At 42.1% G+C, this 20656-nt stretch overlaps 1 protein-coding gene across 1 annotated transcript in view; it reads right to left on the bottom strand.

Annotated features, from left to right (window-relative positions):
• Nucleotides 1-1522: 1522 nt before the first annotated feature.
• The window catches only part of adgrl1a (adhesion G protein-coupled receptor L1a), a 270179-nt gene continuing 251045 nt past the window's right edge, over nt 1523-20656 (bottom strand). The window contains exons 17-25 of the mRNA XM_036567396.1: nt 19591-19811; nt 18706-18772; nt 18253-18344; nt 16883-17051; nt 16187-16342; nt 15151-15247; nt 8508-8630; nt 3322-3339; nt 1523-2994 (exon numbers count right to left, since the gene is read on the bottom strand). Coding sequence (XP_036423289.1) covers nt 2090-2994; nt 3322-3339; nt 8508-8630; nt 15151-15247; nt 16187-16342; nt 16883-17051; nt 18253-18344; nt 18706-18772; nt 19591-19811 — 1848 coding nt within the window. The 3' untranslated portion in view covers nt 1523-2089. The remainder of the gene's footprint in view (nt 2995-3321; nt 3340-8507; nt 8631-15150; nt 15248-16186; nt 16343-16882; nt 17052-18252; nt 18345-18705; nt 18773-19590; nt 19812-20656) is intronic.

The following is a 20656-nucleotide window of genomic DNA, read 5'->3' as shown; positions in this document are numbered from 1 at the left end:
TCTGCTTTTCAAGCATGACGGTCCCAGTTTCCATGGCAACCGAACTTCCAAACACTTTTTCGCCTGACGAAGGCTTGGAGTTAGTCTAGAGGTGGGAGTTAATATAGTGTCATCTTATACGTATAAATTTACTCTGCTCTTTTGTGGGTCCAGCTATCCTGCCAAAAATAGCCTCTTAAACATACAATCTTTTATAGTACAGGCACGCAAATGCACACACACTCGTACGTCCTCATGTGTACACGTACAAACTCTGGATGATGGCAAGAAGAAAACAGTGAAAATACAGTCTCACTTGTGAAACGATTCTTATTTGAATTGTGTCCCATCTCAAAGATATATATATATTTTTATATATAGAATTTCTGTCCTAAATAGCTGAAAATCTAGTTACCTGTATCTATTACATCAGTCTAACAAGACACAACCAGCACTACATTATGGCTGCTGTCGATAAACCCACAATGCACCAGTGTGCCCCGCCCCGCCCCACCCAACCCTCGAGGCACGAGCGTGTCCCCCGCCCCCACTCACTGCTATGAAATGGTCTGGGAATGTAAGAGGTCAGAGGTCAGCGGTCAAACAACATGGAATGGGTTATATTACATAAAAATTGTGCCAGGGTCAGCTTCTTGCTTATGCAAAAAAAAACTTCCCCTCTCTCTGTCTTCCTCCCTCTCTTGCTCTCTCTCTCTCTCTGTCCGCACTTATTACATTTTCCCACAATGTCACCGGGCAGCGGTGGAGGCGAACGAGAGCCTGAGAGAGCGAAGGAAAGAGTGAGAGAGAGAGAGAGAGTGAGTGTGCCATTCAGGTCACAAATTCCCCAAACATTTGACTTTATTTCATTGTTTTTGTTCCACTCTTTTGTATTTTTTTGTCGTTGCAGTACAAGAAATCAGTTCCTCCCATAGTAGTTGATACTCTTTTGTTGCTTTTCGCTTCTATTTACAGTATAGGATTGGTGTTAGAGCTTGCTTGTGTGGTTCGTATGTACAGGCTTTGGGCTTGGAGAACATCCCAGGATGCTTGCAAAAAAAAAAAAAAACAAACAAAACCAAAGGTTCTTGGAGCTCTCCAAGCCGCCAAGACGCAGGGGAGATGCCCAGCGTCCACTTTTAAAAACGCCTGTGGGTGGTCACTTCTCCACCCACCTCAGACACGCACCAAACGCTAAAAAGGTTCGTCCACGGCCGCACACTGTCTCACCACAGAGTCCAACAGACAGAGTAACTGTGGCTAGTTGGCCAGGCAGCTGTACCAAGTTTCAGGGAAAGTTCTGTACATGAGAGTCCATTCAGAGATAGAGAGAGAAAGAGAGCAAGAGAGAGAGAAAGAAAGAGTGAGACAGGGAATAAAAGGCAACTCCACAGAGGCAGCTTCCTGCTACCTGCTTCTAAATTATAGTCCTTGTTTCTTTTTCATGAGCGCATGTTGTTCATGGTCTGATGTTCTGTAACAAGCACTTACGTGAGTGTGTGTGTGCGTGTGTGTGTGTTCCAGTTTGTGTTCTGGTTCAAAAAAAAAAAAAAAAACGTATTTTTGGCAACAGTGAAGAGCTTTCAGACGGAGTTCTTTCTTTTCGTGCTGCAGCAGAACGGCAATACCCCCTCTTCTCCTCGCATAACAGCTCTCAGCAAATAATGAGGGTGAGAGAAAGGGAGACGAAAGAAGACGAGAAGGGATTCGAAAGGGGGAAAAAAAACAGATAGGTTTCATAAACTTAATTCAAAGGGGGGATGGTTGAAAATATCCTCAGTTGCTGAGGGAGAGTTGGATGGCAGGGGAATCGACCGAGGGAGGAGGGAGAAAGTAGGTCCGTTGCTGAGCTGCCTGCGGCCTGCTGTCACGGAGACCCTGCGACCTCTGTAATGTCTCTGTTTACACCTTCCCTGACCTCTTGTTTTGAAAGAACCAAAGGTATACAACAAAAAAACAAAGAACGAACGACTGGACAGGAGGCAGGGTTCGCGAGAGAGGTGTTGGTAAGGGGACGGAAAGCATCAGCGTCAGCATGAGCCCTCGCTGCGTTCAGTCATTCTTCCTCCTTTTCTATCTTTCCTCTTCCCTTGCCGGAACATCCCATCTGTCACAGGCTGGTGACCAGCTGCATCTGTCCGTCTCCCTCTGCTCCGTGATTAGCCGGGGGCTCTGGGGCTGGGTGGGCGTCGCCACTGGGCCTCCTGGTGGCCGCTGGCTGATAGAAGGTTTGCATGGGTGCCCCGCGAGAGCCCAGGGCAGGTCGTCCCGAACTGTAGTAGAGCTCCTGGGGTGGTTGCGCCGAACGGGGAACCACCTCCAGCGGCTCAGGGCTGCTGTCCGGGTAAGGTGGTGAGTCACGCAGGTTGGTGATGCTGGTGTAGAGCGAGTCCCGGGCAGGTGATTCTGGGGCTCCTCTGTGCCCACTGTGCCCGCTGTGGCCACTGTGGCCCAGGCTTTCAGCTGTGTAGCTCTCGCTCTCCTCTGGATCGCTCTGGTAGAGCACAGACTGGGCGCGACACTGCTGAAGCAGCAGCGGCTCCTCCAGTGCCTTGTACAGCAGCTCCACATCCTGCGGTGTCCTCTGACCGTGGCCGTCCCGCTGCGGAAAGTCTTCATCCTCTTCCTCTTGACCTGGGACCAGTTTGGCCACGCCCCTTTCTGTGTGAGTGTGACCATGTCCTCGGGCCAGGCTACCACAGGCTCTGTCTCCAGCCCCGCCCCCGACCCCTACTCCACCTCCTCTCAGGTTGTTGTGTACCAACTCTGAGATGATCATCTTCTCCAAGGCGGCGGCGTCCGACAGGTTGCGCCGGATTCCACCCAGGGTCTCCGCCCCACGTGGGTTCAGAAGAGGAGGGGGGCTGTCTCCGCCCCCCAGAAAGTCACAGCTGCCACCACCAGGACCGCTCGGACCGCCTGGGCCACTACGCAGGGAGTAGCTGTTGTTGAAGTTTCCGTTCAGTGGAAGAGTCTCCATGCCTCCGTGGTCCCGATTCCTAGACAGGGTGCTTTCTGAGAGCATGGAGAAAGGGAAGGGGGGGAGCAAGAGAGGGAGGGAGGAGGGAAGGTAGGCGGGAGTGAACACTTCATTACCTTTTTTAATCAAGACAAAGATTCACAGCAAGAGAATCTGGGATTAAATCAATAACAGGGGAAAGAAACTTCCTTCACAAGATTAATAGGTTTATGAAAGGCAGAACAGTTATTAGCAGAGAGTGGAATCGTGTACATAGAAACACAATGCTTCACTGCACATGTGAAAAGATTAGCATTAAGGTAAAATTGGCCATTAAAATACAGTCCCTTTGGACAGAAAAAAAGAAAGAAAAAGGGTCTTACTTGGGTCACGGAAGGTTCCTACGGGACAGAGAGAAAGAGAGAAAGAGATGAGGGAATGAATGAGAACATAATCCTCCACACCTTCTTCATTATTCTTACTCACCCTCATATTAAACCCAATTTAATTTCTACCACCACCATCATAAAGAAACTTTATGATATTCACCATAGTCCATATGTCATAATTTAAAATATCACTATGTACCACTATGTATGTATAAATCACAACAGGATTACAATGACTAACACTCAAAACAAATTCAGAAATAACAGTATTATTACTGTAAAATGACATAACTAAAAATGCACTTCAGAACAAAACATGAGCCAATAAAACAGAACTCCCATGTTCTATATTAATTGATTTTAACTTTTCGGACAGAGCAGGTAAGTGTAGCATTAGGTGTGGTAAACAGCAAGTCGGGAATAGAAACTACAGACAGAGCCTCTTGAGGTATACTGGCCTGTCGTATCTACTGCCACCTATAGATGTAAGTGGGTACCAGACTGACTGAGCTAATGTAAAGGGTATGGAGACACAGATATATGTTACAAATAATTATTTATTGATGAAAAGGTGTAAAATATCAATGTGAACCTGTGAAAAAAAGAACTGTGCTTCAGCCATAAATTGTAGTATTGGCACATCTGAACTATGTGTCCATATTAAAAGAGACGGGAACAAAGGAAACTGCCAAAAAGACCTAGCAATGGATGTTGCCATCAGACTGCCACATGCTAGTCTCTATGCATGCACTTTCAGAAAGGAATACATTTGAACAGAGAAAACATTTTATTATTCAAAATTCGCCGAGAGACACTAGTAGATTTCTATGTTGGATGAGTACTGGAGACTGTAGCTGCGTTCCAAAGCCTGGGCTGCATTTCTCGGCCGCTGTGTCATAGCAGGCCGTTCCAAAGTGAAGGATCTTTCGTATACAGCCTAAAAATGCAGCCTACATTCTGAGTGATTTCGAGGACGCAACAGATGTATCCTTTCAGGCCTTTGGTTACCCACAGTTCTCTGCACACGAACAACGTGAAGGAAAAAAAAAACAGCAACACAAAAATGATGTAAAATGTAGCCGTTGGAGCAGAGCTTGTTTTAAAATGTAAGTACCTGAATTCATCATCATTACCTTATAAGTATTTGTATATATGTATTATTGTACTACATAAGAACATCTCCTCCATTTCTGTGAACGTGCTCCATTTTCTCTCACCAGTTCCCTCACGAGTTTTGTGACGCAATTGCAAGAGGTGGGACCTTTCTGGTGACATCACCACACAGCCTCGTTAGAACTATTTGTGTGACCAATAGGCTACTAAGGAGGAGCCTTCATAGGACCTGCCCTACCTCAGCTGCAGCCTAGGCTTTGGAAGGCAGCTTGTCTTTTCAGATGAGCTTGTGAGCTTAACACTAGAGCTAACTGGTACAACATTGGATGCAGATGAGGACTCATCACCTTCTATACATGTATTTTTTCTTCAGTAGATTCTCCAGGGTAAACATGTTAATTTGTCAATGAAAAGATACTCTTTTGATTGTTTCTAAACCTAGCTTTATTATTTTAGTTTCATAACCTTTCATAACATCAGCTAAATTTGCTAGCCTAATTAGTGAAAAAAAGTTGTTTTGTCTTCTGATCCGTGTCCAACGCCCATGTTGAAAGCACACCCGCGGCTTCATCCACTGTAAAATCCAAATGTCCAGGCTAGCTGCTTTCCTTGTAGAGCGTTGCGCCGCTCACAGTGCGGGACTCTCTCAGTGGTGGGCTAGGGGGTAATATTACAGTGCGTGCATGGATTAACCAGCACTTGACGGAGGTGGTCTAACTTGAGGTACGAAGGGCATACATGGTTCTAGTTAGGGTCCAGTAAGTAGAGGCACTGTTTGCAGCCGTTCTGGGAATCTGTGCCATCTAGCACTGCGTTAGCATGACGTGAGTCAGGTGCTCAAGCTGAGATGGCATATTTCAACATTAACAGCACAATTAAAAAGTATAAATATAGACAAAGAATGTGCTGAGAAAATGTTTTGGTGTCACCACGCTGTAAGTACTTAATGTTTTTTTTATTTTTACATTTTTTAAAGAAATGTTTTTTGTTTCATTCGTACAAGGACTTTTATGTTGAAGAGCCCGAATATGGGTGGAGTGGTGGGTTTTTCAAGTAGAGCAGAGCAGAGGGCTGTGTTTTTAGCTGTTAGCGCTGGAAAAGCTGTGTTTCTTCTCGCTGTGTTTGGTGCTGTTTTTAGCAAATTAAAAATAAAACTGCATTATGGACGTAAACTTGAGTCGTCTAAGTTTCTCCAGTTTCTTTGGTGTTACTAACACAGTATTTCCCGGTGGTTGCTGAGTCACTGTATATCACTTTGTTTGACACAGGTCTGCATACTTTGCAGCACCGTTTGGACACTCGCCTGGCATTACATGTAACTTTTGGACAACAGTTCGTAGCTGGTCAGTTCGCATGTCAGTCAAATAGCCCTTTCTGGTCAAAGTTGGTGGTTCTTGGCTGCGTAGAGCGATGAAACCTTGAGACTCTTTGGTGACAGCAAGAAGTCTGGCTTGCAAAGACTGGCCACACGTTAACTGGGGCACTGTCGTCCCATCACCGTCACCCATTAGAGGGCAGCAGAGATGAATGGATGTTTAGAGAGCCGAGCGATTCCCTCTGACAGAGATCCATAATTCATACAGCACCTCATAAACTTCAGTGATGATTATTTCACCGCACGCCTTTCATACGGCGGCGGTGTGGTTTCCTTTGAACTCGTCGCTGTATATTGAGCGTGAGACACTCTCACACACCGGGTGGGTGCAGCCTTTAAATTTTAATGCGGAGTACGACTTTAATCAACACTCATCGGAGAAAGAGAGAGAAAGCGAGTAAGAGAGAGAGAGAGAGAAGGAGAGAGTAATTAGACATTCTAATGACGCCCTCCTCCTGCTTCCTCTGTGTGAGTATTCTAAAAATGTGCCGCCGGCTGCGCGGTGGAAAGCTAGTTGACCGCCAGCCCGACGCATTACGGAGCACAAGAGAGAACTTTGTAAAATATTCAACAGAGATGCTGTCTTAAATTTCACCCTCCGACACAGAGACTGCTTCTATTTCTCTCTCTCTCTCTCTCTCAGCCACACAGCACACCGAGGGTAAAGATTAGACTCAGACACTGAGACACTCCATGTGTCAAACCTCCGGAGAACCGCTTCTCACACTCAGCTGTCAGTCACTCTCTCTCTCTTTCTCCCCTTGCCTCGCTCTCTCTAACCCTTTACCTCTCTCTTTCTCTCTCTCTCACTCTCTCCCTTTGCCTCTCTCTCTAACCCTTTACCTCTCTCTCTCGCTCTCTCTCCCTTTGCCTCTCTTTCTCTCTTTACCTCTCTCTCTCTTCCCCTTTACCTCACTCTCTCTCCCATTTACCTCTCTCTCTCTCCCATTTACCTTTCTCTCCTTACCTCTCTCTACCTCCCCCCTTTGCCTCTGTCTCTCTCTTTACCTCTCTCCCTTACACCTCTCTCTCTCTCATTATCTTGCCCTTTTTTGTCACTTCTTTTCTTCCTCTCTTTCTCTCTCTCTCTCTCTCTGACGTGGCTCTAATCGATGCTCATCTTCAGATCCATTTCAAACCACCGGCCAGATGTCCACTCCTCTAGCCACTGTCCACTCCTCTGAATCACACTGACAGGCAGACAGGGTGTAAACACACACGCACACACGGAGACACACAGGCCTGGACACACACACACACACACACTCGCACTGAATTTAGGGAAATAAAGATAATATAAATCCATAATATAATATAAATAATATAAAATAAATCCAGTTTGTGTTCACACTGCTCTGGAAAACATTTGGCTTCATAAAAAATGCTTCACATTTAGGCAAAAACTCTCTTCAGCTCACAAATTTCACATTACAAGCCTTTTCGCTCAATTCTGATCATGTGCTCAGATCTGATCACTCTGCCCTGACCGTTCACATTCGAGTGACCCACACCTGTCTTCAGTGTGAACATCGTATCATTGTGTGGCCGTGACTGAAATGGTGTGAGAAATTGATTAAAAATGTACGTATATATAGTCGTAAGCAAAAGCTTGGGCACCTCTGGTCAAATGACGTTTTGTTGCTTTTCTACGTGAAAGTAAGTGAACACGTCCTCTACAGAGAACACACTGCTCTCTCACACAGTTTAAGGTACAATTAATGTTCATTTGCTAAATAAAAAAAAAACACACACAAAATGTGGTCTGAGCAAAACTCCTGGCACCTTTAAATCCGACCGTATGTCATGTAGCCACAACTGACCGCTGGAGCTGAAGACCCTGGATGATGACGAGTGTGAAGCTTTCAGCCAGAAAGCTTTCTTTCTTTCACTTTATTCTCTTTTTTCTTTCTTTCTTTCTTTCTTTCTTTCTTTCTTTCTGTCTCTTTTCTTTCTTTCCTTTCTTTTTCTTTTCTTTGATTGTTTTTCTTTATCTCTCTCTTTTCCTTTCTTTTTCTCTTTATTACATTTTTGTCTTTCTTTTTTCTCTTTTTTTCTTACTTTATTAATTTCTCTCTTTCCTGAAGTCTTTCTTTCATTCATTCATTTCTTTTCCTTCCTTTATTACTTTGTCTTTGTTTCTTTGTCCTTCTCTTCCTCCTCCTTATTAATTTCTCTTTTTCTTTTTCTCTTTCTTTCTTTGTCTTTTTCTCTTTCTTTCTTTCTGTCTTTTTCTCTTTCTTCCATTCTGCCTTTCTTTTTTGTCTTTTCCTTTTCTCTTTCTTTCTCCCTCTGTTTCTTTTGGTATTTCTGTCTTTCTCTCTTTATTTCTATGCTTTCTTTCTTTCTTTGGCTCTTTCCGTCTTTCTCTCTTTATTTCTTTCCTTTTCTTTCTTTCTGTGGCTCTTTCCATCTTTCACTCTTTCTTTCTTTCCTTTTCTTTCTTCCTTTTTTCCTTTGTTTCTTTCTCCTTCTCTTCTTCTTTTTTCCTTCTCTCTTCTTCGTTTTTTTCTCTTTCTGAATTACTTTTTTGTCTTCTTTCTTTCTGTTGTTTTTCTTTCTTTCTTTCTTTCTTTCTTGTTTACTTCCTCTCTTTCTTATTCTTTCTTTCTTCCTTACATCTTTTGGATCAAACAGTGTCTAATACAGTTACTGAGTGTAACTGACCATTTATGTAAATGTAAATGTAACTGACCAGTGGAGTTGAAGACCCCAGGGGAGGGTGGTGTGAAGCTTTCAGCCAGAAGAGTGTTGTAGGGGGAGGTGCCTGTACGAGTCTGCAAAACCGGGTTAGTCAGGAGATGATTACCCATGGTGCCTGAGAAAGAGAGAGAGAGAGCAGTTTAGAAAAACAGCACTACACCTGTGAGAGTGGGACTTCATGACTGCGCCTTTTAAGATTCTAATCTTGCATTTAAGTTGGGAATTGAAAGGGGCGCGAATGCAGTAGAAAAGTTGTTAGACGTGTTAACAACTCGGAAACATTAGTGCGCGCTGCACGCTGAGCTTCAGATAAGGGCACTCCAGGAACGACTTCATTGTGCTCGGTATTTTTCACAGGAAATAAAATCTCCCCACTGCCTCTGTCTGATGGCGTAATGGGTGGAATTTGATAAAGCTGTTTATTTTGAATGATAACAGGGCGAGCGAGAGAATGGGGGTGCTGGAGAGTGGAAGAGCGAGAGAGGAAGACTGTGTGAGAGAGAGAGAGGGAGGGAAGGTGAAGTGTAGAGTATTTGAAGTGCAGTCGTGGGCTCTGGGGCTGTCAGAGGGAGCGTTTGAAGGCGGAGGGTAATGTGCTGTTATGATGTGGTTTCTGATGCCGGAGCTGAAATGCGCTTCATTTCTCAGTGAGATGGGAACGCTGAGCGCAGAGCGACGAACTCGGCACTAACGGAACTCTGCACAAGAGCCCATACACACACACAGCTACCCTATATCTCTCTCTCTTTCTCCCTCTTTCTCTCTTTCCTTTCTCCCTTTTTCTTTCTCTTTCTTTCTCTCGCTTTCTTGCTTTCTCTTTCTGTTTCTTTTTCTATTTCTTCCTTTTTAATTTTTTTTCTTTTTTTCTTTCTTTCTTTCTTTCATTTTTTCTTTTATTCTATTATTATTTTATTTTTTCCTCTTTTCTCTCATGCTCTTTCTTTTTCTCTCCCTTCTTTCTTTCCCTATTTCCCTCACAAACACATACTGCTCACCTTGTCTAAACGTGCACATGCACACACACACACACACACACACACACACACACACACACACACACACACACGCTTTGCAATTATTACAGGCATTTTCACACACACTGATTAATCCTGGCTGTTATCACACTGCAGTATCTTGCTAAAAATGCTTACTAAGTTTGAAACAAGACAGACGAGAGAGAGATGCAGATATTTGTATATATAGAGAGACAGAGAGACAGAAACAGAGAGAGAGAGCGAGAGAGAGAGAGAGTGAGAGAGAGAGAGTGAAGATATGGTCTAGGTGGGAGAGAGTGTGTGGTACTGTGTGGAAGCAGAGAGCCGCTCGCAGGCTGAAGTGTTGGAATCAGAGATAAAGCTGATGGAGCTGATAGTGAGTGTGTGGAGCAGCCGCAGACGCTTCTTCATTGTTCAGCATCTCCTGCTCTCCATCGCCTACCTTAACTCTCCTCTGAGAGGACAAAAAGACGCCCCGTCTCCTCCTCTATCTCTGTTCTTCTCTTTCTATTCAGTTCAATTCAGCGAGCTTTACTTTATATTTAATATTATGTTTAGCTAGAGTACAGGTATACGATCACAGAAATAGAGGACAAAAAGAGAGGACAAAAAGACGCCCCGTCTCCTCCTCTATCTCTGTTCAATTCAGTGAGCTTTACTTTATATTCAATATTATGTTTAGCTACAGTACGTAGATCACAGAAATAGCACTTCAAGATTTAAAGTCAACCTCAAATCAAACAGACCTTTATTACCCAGTTAGATCATGTCTTAACCCTTTAAAATCCCAGGCTTATTATATACTAAGGTTGTGGGTTGAAATCCCATGACTGACTAGGTATACCTGGTTGTGCCCCTGGGCAAGGCACTTAACCCCCCCACTGCCCCAGGTGGTGCTTCTCTGCCGGCAACACAGTGCTGTTCCCAGGTTCCACTGTTAGGCAGCAAAAGTTTTAAGTTACCCTTATTAGTCCCACAACGAGGAAATTTCACCTCCGCATTTTAACCCATCCATGCAGTGAAACACCACGTATGTACTAGAGGGCAGTGAGCACGCTTGCCCGGAGCGATGGGTAGCCCTATCCACGGTGCCCGGGGAGCAGTTGGGGGTTAGGTGCCTTGCTCAAGGTCACTTCAGTTGGTCACTGTCAGCTCAGGGGGTTGAATGGGCGAACTTCCGTTTAGAAGGCTGGGTCCCTAACCTCCAGCCCACAACTGTCCCCAAAATTACGAATTTCCCTTGTAGGACCAATAAAGTACATAACATAACATAAACCTATGGGCCTGCTAATGGGCCCTGGCCATTTAAAGGGTTAATAAGCACAATTCATTATATCTTATCATCAAAATGACTAAATTCCTGCTTCCCTGTAATCTTTGACTTGAAATGTAATGACTTTTATCCACCAATAAAATGTTTTTGATTTCTGCACTGTGCAACAAAACCACACTCAACTTAGCTCACTTTGCTTAGATTCATGACATTTAACTTACTGAACTTAGTCAAGCTGCTCAACCAGCATAGTAACCAGTTTACCAGCTGGAGCTGGGTTTAACGGCTGAACCGTCTTGGTGACCAGCTTGCCAGCTGGTAGATGGTCAAACTGGCCAACCAAGTCTCAAAACATAGCTTGAACTAGTAAGCTAGTCACCAGCTTGAACAGGTCATGTTGAATTTTCCAGCAGGGTACCTTGAACATTAGCTCACATTGTTAGCTTACATGGCTAAATTGGCTAACAGTTCCTTTAAACAGAAAATATAAACAACAGCCTAAAGTTTAATACTCACAATCCAAAAAAGACGAAAGAAAATATCAAAAGTAGCTATTTAGCTAAGATTAGCCTGTCAGCTAATTGCTTCCTCAGGGTGATTTTAAGTGTAAAAAGCTGATAGCTGAGATGCTGCTATGTGGTTCCTCTGAGACATATGAAGTCATGCACTTCTTATAGAGCTATTGCTAACACAATGTCACTGGGCAGCTCAACACACTTGGAAGAGAATGCAAAACTTTGTTACTGTCATTATTGTGCCCTATCTTTGTGAATGAAGGCACAAGGCAGTGTATTCCTATTTTATCTAACTTTTTATCTAACTTTCTGTGAGGGAGCTTTTAGAGGTATTAAGCGCTTCTGATGTCTGGTTACTACTACCACCATTGTGAACAATTCTGCCTTTGTATGTCAAAACTTACTTGCTTACATCAACCATTTAATTATGCGGTATTTGGAAAAGCAGGTATAAGTATTTATAATTCAGCTGAGTTAAAAATTTCTACAAATTCAGAATGAATGACTCAGAATGGCTATAACGACAAACAACACCCCCGTTTTTTAATATGTAAACATGTGGATATGACTTTTGGAACTCAATAGCTTATGTCCATGCATTTAGCAGTCTAGAATTTCTCCAGCAGGGGGAGCTATTAGCACACAAGTCACTTATACTCATGGTATAATCAATAATCCTGATTTTTTTCAACAAAAAAATATCATGCTAATTATTTTAGCACAACATAAAACAGAAAAGTGACTTATACAATAGTATTTTACTCAAAAAATTACAGAGCTACTGTTCTGTAATGAGAGTAGGTGCACTTCATTACTTTTCACCTCGGCTAATAAGTAATAATAAGAAGTCTCTTTTTCTCTCTGTCTCTGTTTCGTAGCATGTGATGTAGCTATCTCTCTCTCGTTCTCTCTCTCCTAGCTTGATTAAAGTCCCCGGAAAGTGGCAATCTGTGCGTGGCGTCGAGGCCGCTCCCGTCACTCTCCTCAATTAGAGTAATTACCCCCTGTTCGCTCGGCCTCTAATCAGTTCATTAAAAACAAAATGGATGGAATTAGCATAAAGAGAGGCGGCTGATTTAGCGGCTGCTGCTGCCGGCCCCTCGTCTCCTCCCAGCAACACTGATCCCAATGTCTCTGATGATGATGATGATGATGATGATGATGATGATGATCATCATCATCATCATCATCAAGAGCACACTGACGATGCGCTGCTCTCATAATACCATCCGCCTTTGCAACGGCTAATGGCCTTCAATGGGAATAATCAAAGTAATACACATGCCTTCTCTCTCTCTCTCTCTTCCTCTGTAGCAAGCACAATTCTTCTTTCTCTCCATCTCCTATCTCTCTGTCTCTTGCAGACAGATGAGAGAAGAGGGAGAAGAGTGGAGAAACAACTGAAAGAGCTTTTTATTTCCCTGTACTGAACACACAACAAAGACCACCAACATTATAATTAATGTAGAAAAACTATGTTACTCTTTTACGATAAAATAAAGATAAAAAGCCCTGGACGAGCATTAGGGGACTAAGCCCACTATGGCCCACACTGTACACCCCAAGGCACTCCAAAGCAAATTTTAGCTTCATGACCTAATTATGATTCATTTATTATTAATAGCTACAGGCTACTATTCGTAGGCATGCTTAATATAAACCAACACCAAAAGTCACTGGGAACTACAGCTGGGCTGAACAGTAGTTTACAGATTTCAAATTCCCTCATAAAAACAACATTTATGTTTCAGAACTAACTATAATTTTAAGTATGCTCATTAAGCTACACTATGCAAGATTCAGGGATTTGGAGACCTCTCTGGTGGACATGTGTAATTGCACATTTTGTACCATCAGTATTTACTTCTACTTCTATTCTTTCACTGAGGGGATGAATCTGACAATTGCGAACAGGTTGAAAGAGAAATCAAGTCACAATTTGGTGAAGGACATTGACGATAACAGCTCGATCTAAAGTTCCTTGTTGACTAAATGTGTTGTAGTTTAGGTCACAATTTCAGTGGTTAAAAAAAAAAGCTTCTGGATATTAAATAGAGGAACAAATACAAACATAATGAACAAATACTCAAGTATTCAAATTATGTGAGTACCCTACATCTACAGGGAAGAAACAGGTAACCACCCACATCAGCTTTGTGGTGAGAGTAAAGCTTACACACACGTTACCCAAATTTATGACCAATCAAAATAGACCAAAAGGGAGAACTTCTGGCGACATACAGAGGTCATTTAATGGGTGCTAAAAAGTTATTTATTAGGCATATTTTATATGTATACACTAAAAAATGGTCAGCTCCACTCAAAATGATATAGTAACTGATTACATGACTTTTCTTGAGTTGACTCAACTTGAGGACACAAGAGTTCAGCCAGTTGACTCACAAGAGTTGACTCAAAAGTTCTCCTTAGGTAAATAATTTGCTTTTTATACTCAATTTCTCCACTAGCCAGGACTCTTTCCATCACACAATCCTAGCAGACCATTTTTCCTTATGTGTACACACTTATGAATAGTTATGACGTTGCTGGGGTTCAAACCCTCAACCTCCTGTTGGGGTAATGGCTTAGTCCACTGCACCACTCAGGAACTCAGATTTTGTGTCCATAAATGTTTAACACACTGTAGAAAATATTTGTTGTGTTAACTTTGAACAGTAGCATCGTCTCATGTGGTGCAACTGTCCAATAATCCATCCCAGCATCAGGAGATTGTGAGTTTAAATCCCAGCAATGCCACATCAGAAAGAGTGATGGAAAGAGTTCATATCCAGAAGCCCAAGAGGAAAAATGCCAGATGGGTGTGATAGAAGGAGTGCCAGCTAGTGGGGAAATTGAGTGAAAAAACAGACATTCAGTTTTATTTATCTAACTGTAATGTAGACCTAGAACCCATGGCTGGGAGAATTTTTTACTCAACTCATCTAAGAAGTTTGAGTTGGGTGAACTCAAAGTTCAGTCAACTCAAGAAAAGCCATGAAATCAGTTACTATATAATTTTAAGTTGAGCGGACTTCTCGTTTTTTACAGTGTATAATTCATGCCCACAAAAGCCAGATTTACCTCATTAGAAAGAGGGCGTACGTTCCCTGGGGCTGGAAAATTGTATTACGATCTGATTAAGTATGTTTGGACAAAATAACCGCAAGACCGCTGATAGCAGAAGCGGGCGTGGGAGTGTCAGTATGACTCTTCCTTAAGACTCAGCTAGAGAGCAAAAGATAAAAAAAATTGGCTCATGCAAAAAATGCATTGTTTTCAGACTTGCTTGTGTTTAATTTTAGCCTGTTTTGGAGGAAACAGAGGAGCTTGATGACATAATGTTTGTAGACGTATCGGTTATATAACCCTATGAAACTGAACGTCTTGCCAGAGACCCATTCTGAGACTGCTGGTGATGGACCCCTCAATTCATTTAAACCTGCTGCTAGCGGAGTTACATTACCTGCATGTCCACATTGGCCAGAATAAAATGTATCAGAGTGTAAAACTGAAGGTTTCTATGTGCTACCATGTTTCCTATCACTGTGTAAAAGAAGTACCATTCTACTTTTATTGGTGGATGCACTGTGATAAGTTCTGAGTGAGTGTACAAGAAAGAGAGAGAGAGGGGAGGGGTGTGAGAGGAGAGAGACAGAATCAGCAAGAGTGAGAAAAAGCTAGAGAGAGAGGGAGAGAGAGACAAACATCAAGAGCGAGAAATAGAGAGAGACACAGAGACAGAAAGTGAGAGAAAGAGATAGAAAGTGAGAAGGGAAAAGGTAGAAAGAGAAAGAGAGAAAGAGATGAGAGAGAGGAGTGAGAGGAGAGTGAGAGAGAGAGTGAGATTCTCACCGCGGTTGAGTGTGGGAGTACTGTTGATGTCTCCTGCCATGAAGGAGGACTCAGTCTGTTTCCTCACTGTGTCATTCCACATGCGACGGATTCGGCTCTAAACAAAACACACACACACACAAACACACACACACACACTTTACTTACCATCGTTCAGTCATAAAAGGGTAGAACACTGACAAACGATTTCTAATGTGATCCTACTCTGTTGTATCTGTTACATCATCTTCCTATCTAATTAAAGCTGCTATCCACACTCAGCCTTCATTAGCGAGGTCAAGCTGAAACAGGAAATAGCCTTTCTCTAAAAGTCTCTCAAGAAACATACAACTTTCCAGATTCTCACTATAAGCTGCAATACAGTAATTTCCCTTCACTGGAACTAAAAGGGTTCAAACCATGATCCCAGACCCTCATCCCTCTTCTTGGACTCTGCATTCTGCTAGGTGGTGTTCTTCTGGCATCCGCCAAACCCAGAGTCGTCTGTCAGACTGCCAGATGGTGAAGCGTGATTCATCACTCCAGAGAACATGTTTCTAATGCTCCAGAGTCCACTGTTAGTGTGCTTTACTCAACTTCAACTGAGGCCTAGCATTGCAGCTGGTGACCTTAGACATCTGTGCTGCCGCTCGGTCATGGACACCCAAACCATGAAGCTTCTGATGAATAGTTCTTCTGTTGGCATTGCTTCCAGATGCAGTTTATAACTCAGCACCCCCCTGGCTCCTAGACGCTTCCACTTCACAGTAATAGCATTTACAGTAGACTGGGGCAGCTCTAGCAGGGTAGAACTTTGTTGCACTAGTTGGAGAGATGACATGCTGTAGAGCACCACAGTAAAAGTCACTGAGTTCTTCTACTGCCTGCGTTTGTCTATGGAGACTGCATGGCTGTCTGCTTGATTTTATACACCTGTTAGCAATGAATATAGCTGAAATTGCTGAAGTCACTAATTAGAATAAGTGTCAACATACATTTGGCCATGTTGTGAGTGACCCCATGTCCTGACACTGTACAAACAAACATGTGTGTGTACCTGTCTGTGTGCAGCTGCATGGCGTGATTGGCTGCTGGTGTAGTAGCGGTTATTGGCTCGGAGGGCGGAGTTTTTCAGAGAGCCGTGTGAGCTGGAGCTGGAGGAGCGGCCGCAGCAGTATGAGTGACGCAGACACTTACTGTACTCCTTATGGACCTGCACACACACACACACACACACACACACACACATACAGAATTAAGAAATACTACAATATAATATAATAACACTGTTTTAGCCAAATTAGTTTAACTAGAGGAAGTTGTGTAATGTAATTTGTGGGATTTTATTGGCTGACTGACTTTTGTCCTGTGTAAGTACACGTGTAATTTATCCAAACTTCCACAGATAGCCCGACTGAAAGGTCATTAATGTCAGTGTTACGTAACCGACACCAAACTCAATAACAATAACAACACTTCGTTATTCCATTACATGAGGTAGACAGTACTGGCTACTACTGGCTCTGGGTTCAGCCAATTACAGAAGACTATCCATAGTTATTACTGTCAGGCTGTAAAAAGTACATTAACTGCAGATTCATACTGGATTAAATCACTCCACAATTATTACTGTCAGGCTGTAAAAACTACATACACTGTAGATTCATACTAGATTATAATTATTCCACAGTTATTACTGTCAGACTGTAAAAACACCCCCTGCAGATTTATACCCCACCACACATACACACACCTTTTTCTGCAGGGCGCAGTGGAAAATGAAGATGAACATGCCCTGGAAGGCGTTGAAGGTGGTGAAGAGGTAGGCCATAGTGACCGTCTTCTCGTTGATAAACAGAAGGCCAAAGGCCCAGGTCAGGCCCAGGAGTAAGAGCAGGGTGATGGCCCCCAGAGCCCAGGACCTGAAAGAGAACAGGCAAACAGGATGGCTGGTGTCAAAAAAACTTCAGTCTCAGCTGGAAATGATCCACTAAAGGAAGAAAATTAAAAGTAATTTTGACCATTTTTATTGATCCATTCATCATGATATTTTCACACAATGTAAAGATCAGCGTTTTCAAATTAAGTTAAAAAAATGCTGATAGAAGATTTTGTACTGACATTTGCTTTTGGATTTTGTGTTTATATTACATGTTTTAACCCTCTGTTGCACGCAAAAGGATAGCAACATTTTAAAAAATGTTTGATTCACTTTTCTTGCATAAAATGGGTCTGATAACTAAACTCAAACCATTTTTAAAAAATAATGTATGTGGGGTCTTCTGGGGTACGCTGCCTTGAGGCAACACTATGCAACAATGGAAAGAAACAGAGTGCTATATGGGAAACTGGATTTTTATCTAAATATTTGGAAAGAAATAAGTAAGAACACTATTTGTTTATCTTCAAGTACTATAAATGCAAAGAAAAGGAGAATTATTCTATTTTATTTCAAATAAACTATGTTTACAAAATATAAACTTTGGGAGTAATGTTCTGATTTCTTGAACAATCATTTAAAACCACAAAAAAAATTTTGTGATTTAAAATTTTGCTTAAATATAAAAAAATCAAGAAACTTTGAAATAATGTGAATCGTCGTTCATTTTGGAAACAAAACTAATGATGCTGTTAAAACATACTGGAAGCTGACTGCTACATGACATATAAACAGAATGGGCCTCTAGTCTCTAAAATTGCATGCAAGTTAAATATTTTACAAGTTAGATTTCCTAAATAGGCAAAACACAAAGTAATTTTAAATGAAAAACTAACCAATAACTGCAGTGTTCTCTTACACTGCTGTAAAAGTGACACCTCACTTGCTACTGGCTAAATCTATTCCACTGTCACACAATGTTGCTTCAAGGCAACAAACATATTTCAGTAAAACTTCACCCTAATGGATGTGAATTATATTTTATGAATGAAATGTATGAAAAATGATGAACACTTGCTTTTCTGGGGTGGCTTTTTCAAACTCTTCCCTTTGTATCTACCCTTTAATCATCTTTAAATATGTATCATTGTCATTGTAAAGTTAGGAAATGTGGTTGTTACCCTGAGGCCACATCACACAATAGAGAGTTAAGTGTTTCTTTAATAGGCTGCTGTTGTGCTCACTTGATGTTGTCCAGGCGGCTGGAGTCGGGTTTGAGGGCGGAGGAGTTGCAGACCATCTTGTGCAGGGTGACCATCAAAAACACCAGGTTCAGCTGGAGGTTAAAAGGCGGATATTACAGAAAGGCTATCAGAGCTAGAGCGTTCCACCATACATCAGTTTCTCCACTGTGAGGCACACAATACTGTTCCTGTCAACAGGCTGTGGGGGTTCATGAGCTACTGTAACATAGTTACTTTCATTTCATGCACTTTTTTTTCTGTTCACAAAAAAGTCCACTCAACATCTGCCTTGCTTTAACAAAACGCTAAAAGACAAGAGAGACGAGAGATCGATTCCAGAGTAGCAAATGAGCTGAGTGCTTGGACCGTTTGAGCACTTCTCTGGAAATGAGAGTAAACTGCTGTCAAACAGCGCACGCAATGTGATGAAACGAGAGCGAGAGAAAACAATACCATGATAACGAAGGACACGGGGCCAATGAAGCTCCACACGAAGTAGTTATCCACCCGCAGCCAGCACCTAAACACGCACAGAGACACAGACACACAACAAAACATCATCTACTGCTCTGTCATCAATCACATAGCAATAACAGCCGTAACCCAGCGTGCCACAGACAACTAATTAATCACAGCCAACAACACATTTATTGCTTCTGAAAAGAAGAGTATTTTATCGATTGTTAAAGCACTTGAAATGTTGCCATCTTATCTTTAAAACATTATTACTGCCGTGCCTGATATTACGTTTTTATCGTATCTTTCTTCGTCCAAAAAAAAAGGCAATAAAGAACTAATAAAAGCGGAGCTGATCGTTAAGCTCGGTTTTTAATCATTAGCAGACTGGAGTCAGCATCTAATTTTCTGCACAGTAGTCAACACTCGGAAGACTGCAGCTGTGCTGCGTTTTAAAATAAATACACATACACACAGCCGTGCACACGCATACACCCACGAGAATGCACATTAATTAAGAAATTCTTTCGCTTAACTTGTCTCACTCATTCACAGAATGACCCTGGAACTAATAAAAAAAAGAATGCAACATACCCAGCATGCCTTGCCGCACGGCTTTTTCATAACGACAGAAATAGCAAGGAAAAGAATCCATTTAGCTCTATAGTGTACTGATATTGGCAATAAATCAGGCATATTTCCCCAGCGAGCGCCGTGGATGAACTGTATAGATGCTTTTTTTTTTTTTGGTGCATCTCTGAGGGACGTCCCGCAGCAATGCCTCTAAAATGACTTCGCGATCGCTTAATGACGCTAAACGCTTTCCGGAGGGGGGTCACGCCCACTGCTCAGAGGGGTGTAAATGGGCCGCTTCACACGTACGCTTTCTTGGTCCCGTAGCTGCGGTAGTCGATGGCCGCTGAGATGCCCACCACCAGCGCGGGGAAACAGTAGCCACACAGGTAGTAGTATTTCTTCCTGGAGTACTCGCTCTCGAACACCTCCACCAGCATCAGATACAACTGAACACCCTCCAGACACAGCCAGGAGAAGGCTGCCAGGAAGAAGAAGTGAAGCAGGCCGGCGAAGATGGGGCACGCGATCTAGAGAGAGAGAGAGAGAGATCAAACAGATAGAGAAGTAGAGATATAGAGTCAATGCCTTGTATTACAGACAGACATTTTCTTTTTCATATATATATATTTCATATTTATATTCATATATATATATATATATATATATATATATATATATATGTTGCTGATGTCGGATCAAAACCTTTTATCTCCAAAATAGTAACTTTACAGGAGAAAGAAAAAACATACTTTACTTTTAATGTAAGTCAATGGAACCAGAACTTTTTTCCAAGTAATTTTGGGTCGTTTCTTTTGGTCTATTCATCATGAAATTTACAAACAATGTAAAGGACAACAGACATTTTCAAATTATGTCAAAAACTGAATAAAAGTTCAAACGTGTGTCATGCATAAATGTGTTTCCACATTAACCCTTGAATATATGAATTTAACATTAAAACACTTATTTAAAGTCAGATTTAGCCATAAAATAACACAATGTTACATTAAGTGACATGACAAGGAGAAAGTGACATCATTTAAGTGTTCTGAAAAGCAGAGTTCAAATTTGCGTTTATTGTGTTGTTTTCTCTATTTGTGACAGAGTCTGTCGAGTCTGTCCACCCTGTCACAGAAAAATGGACAAAAACTGCAAAAGTCATAGAAAAGCATATAACTGGCTGTTTTTGGAAGTCTAAGAGTGATTACAGAGTGCGGCAGCCGGTTTAGCCTGAAATGTTCCACTCACTCACACTGCAAGTTTAGTGCTCTGGGGCTTTAATTCTCATTCCTATTTTGCAGAAAAATATAAAAACGGTTAGTGAAGTAACTGAAACTATGGAGGACAAATTATTTCTAGCTTGTGTCAAAGT

Source organism: Colossoma macropomum, unplaced genomic scaffold (assembly GCF_904425465.1).
Source record: "Colossoma macropomum unplaced genomic scaffold, Colossoma_macropomum, whole genome shotgun sequence".
Lineage (NCBI taxonomy): Eukaryota > Metazoa > Chordata > Actinopteri > Characiformes > Serrasalmidae > Colossoma > Colossoma macropomum.
The sequence above is the reverse complement of the archived record's forward strand: the minus strand, read 5'-3'. Positions and strand labels throughout refer to the sequence as shown.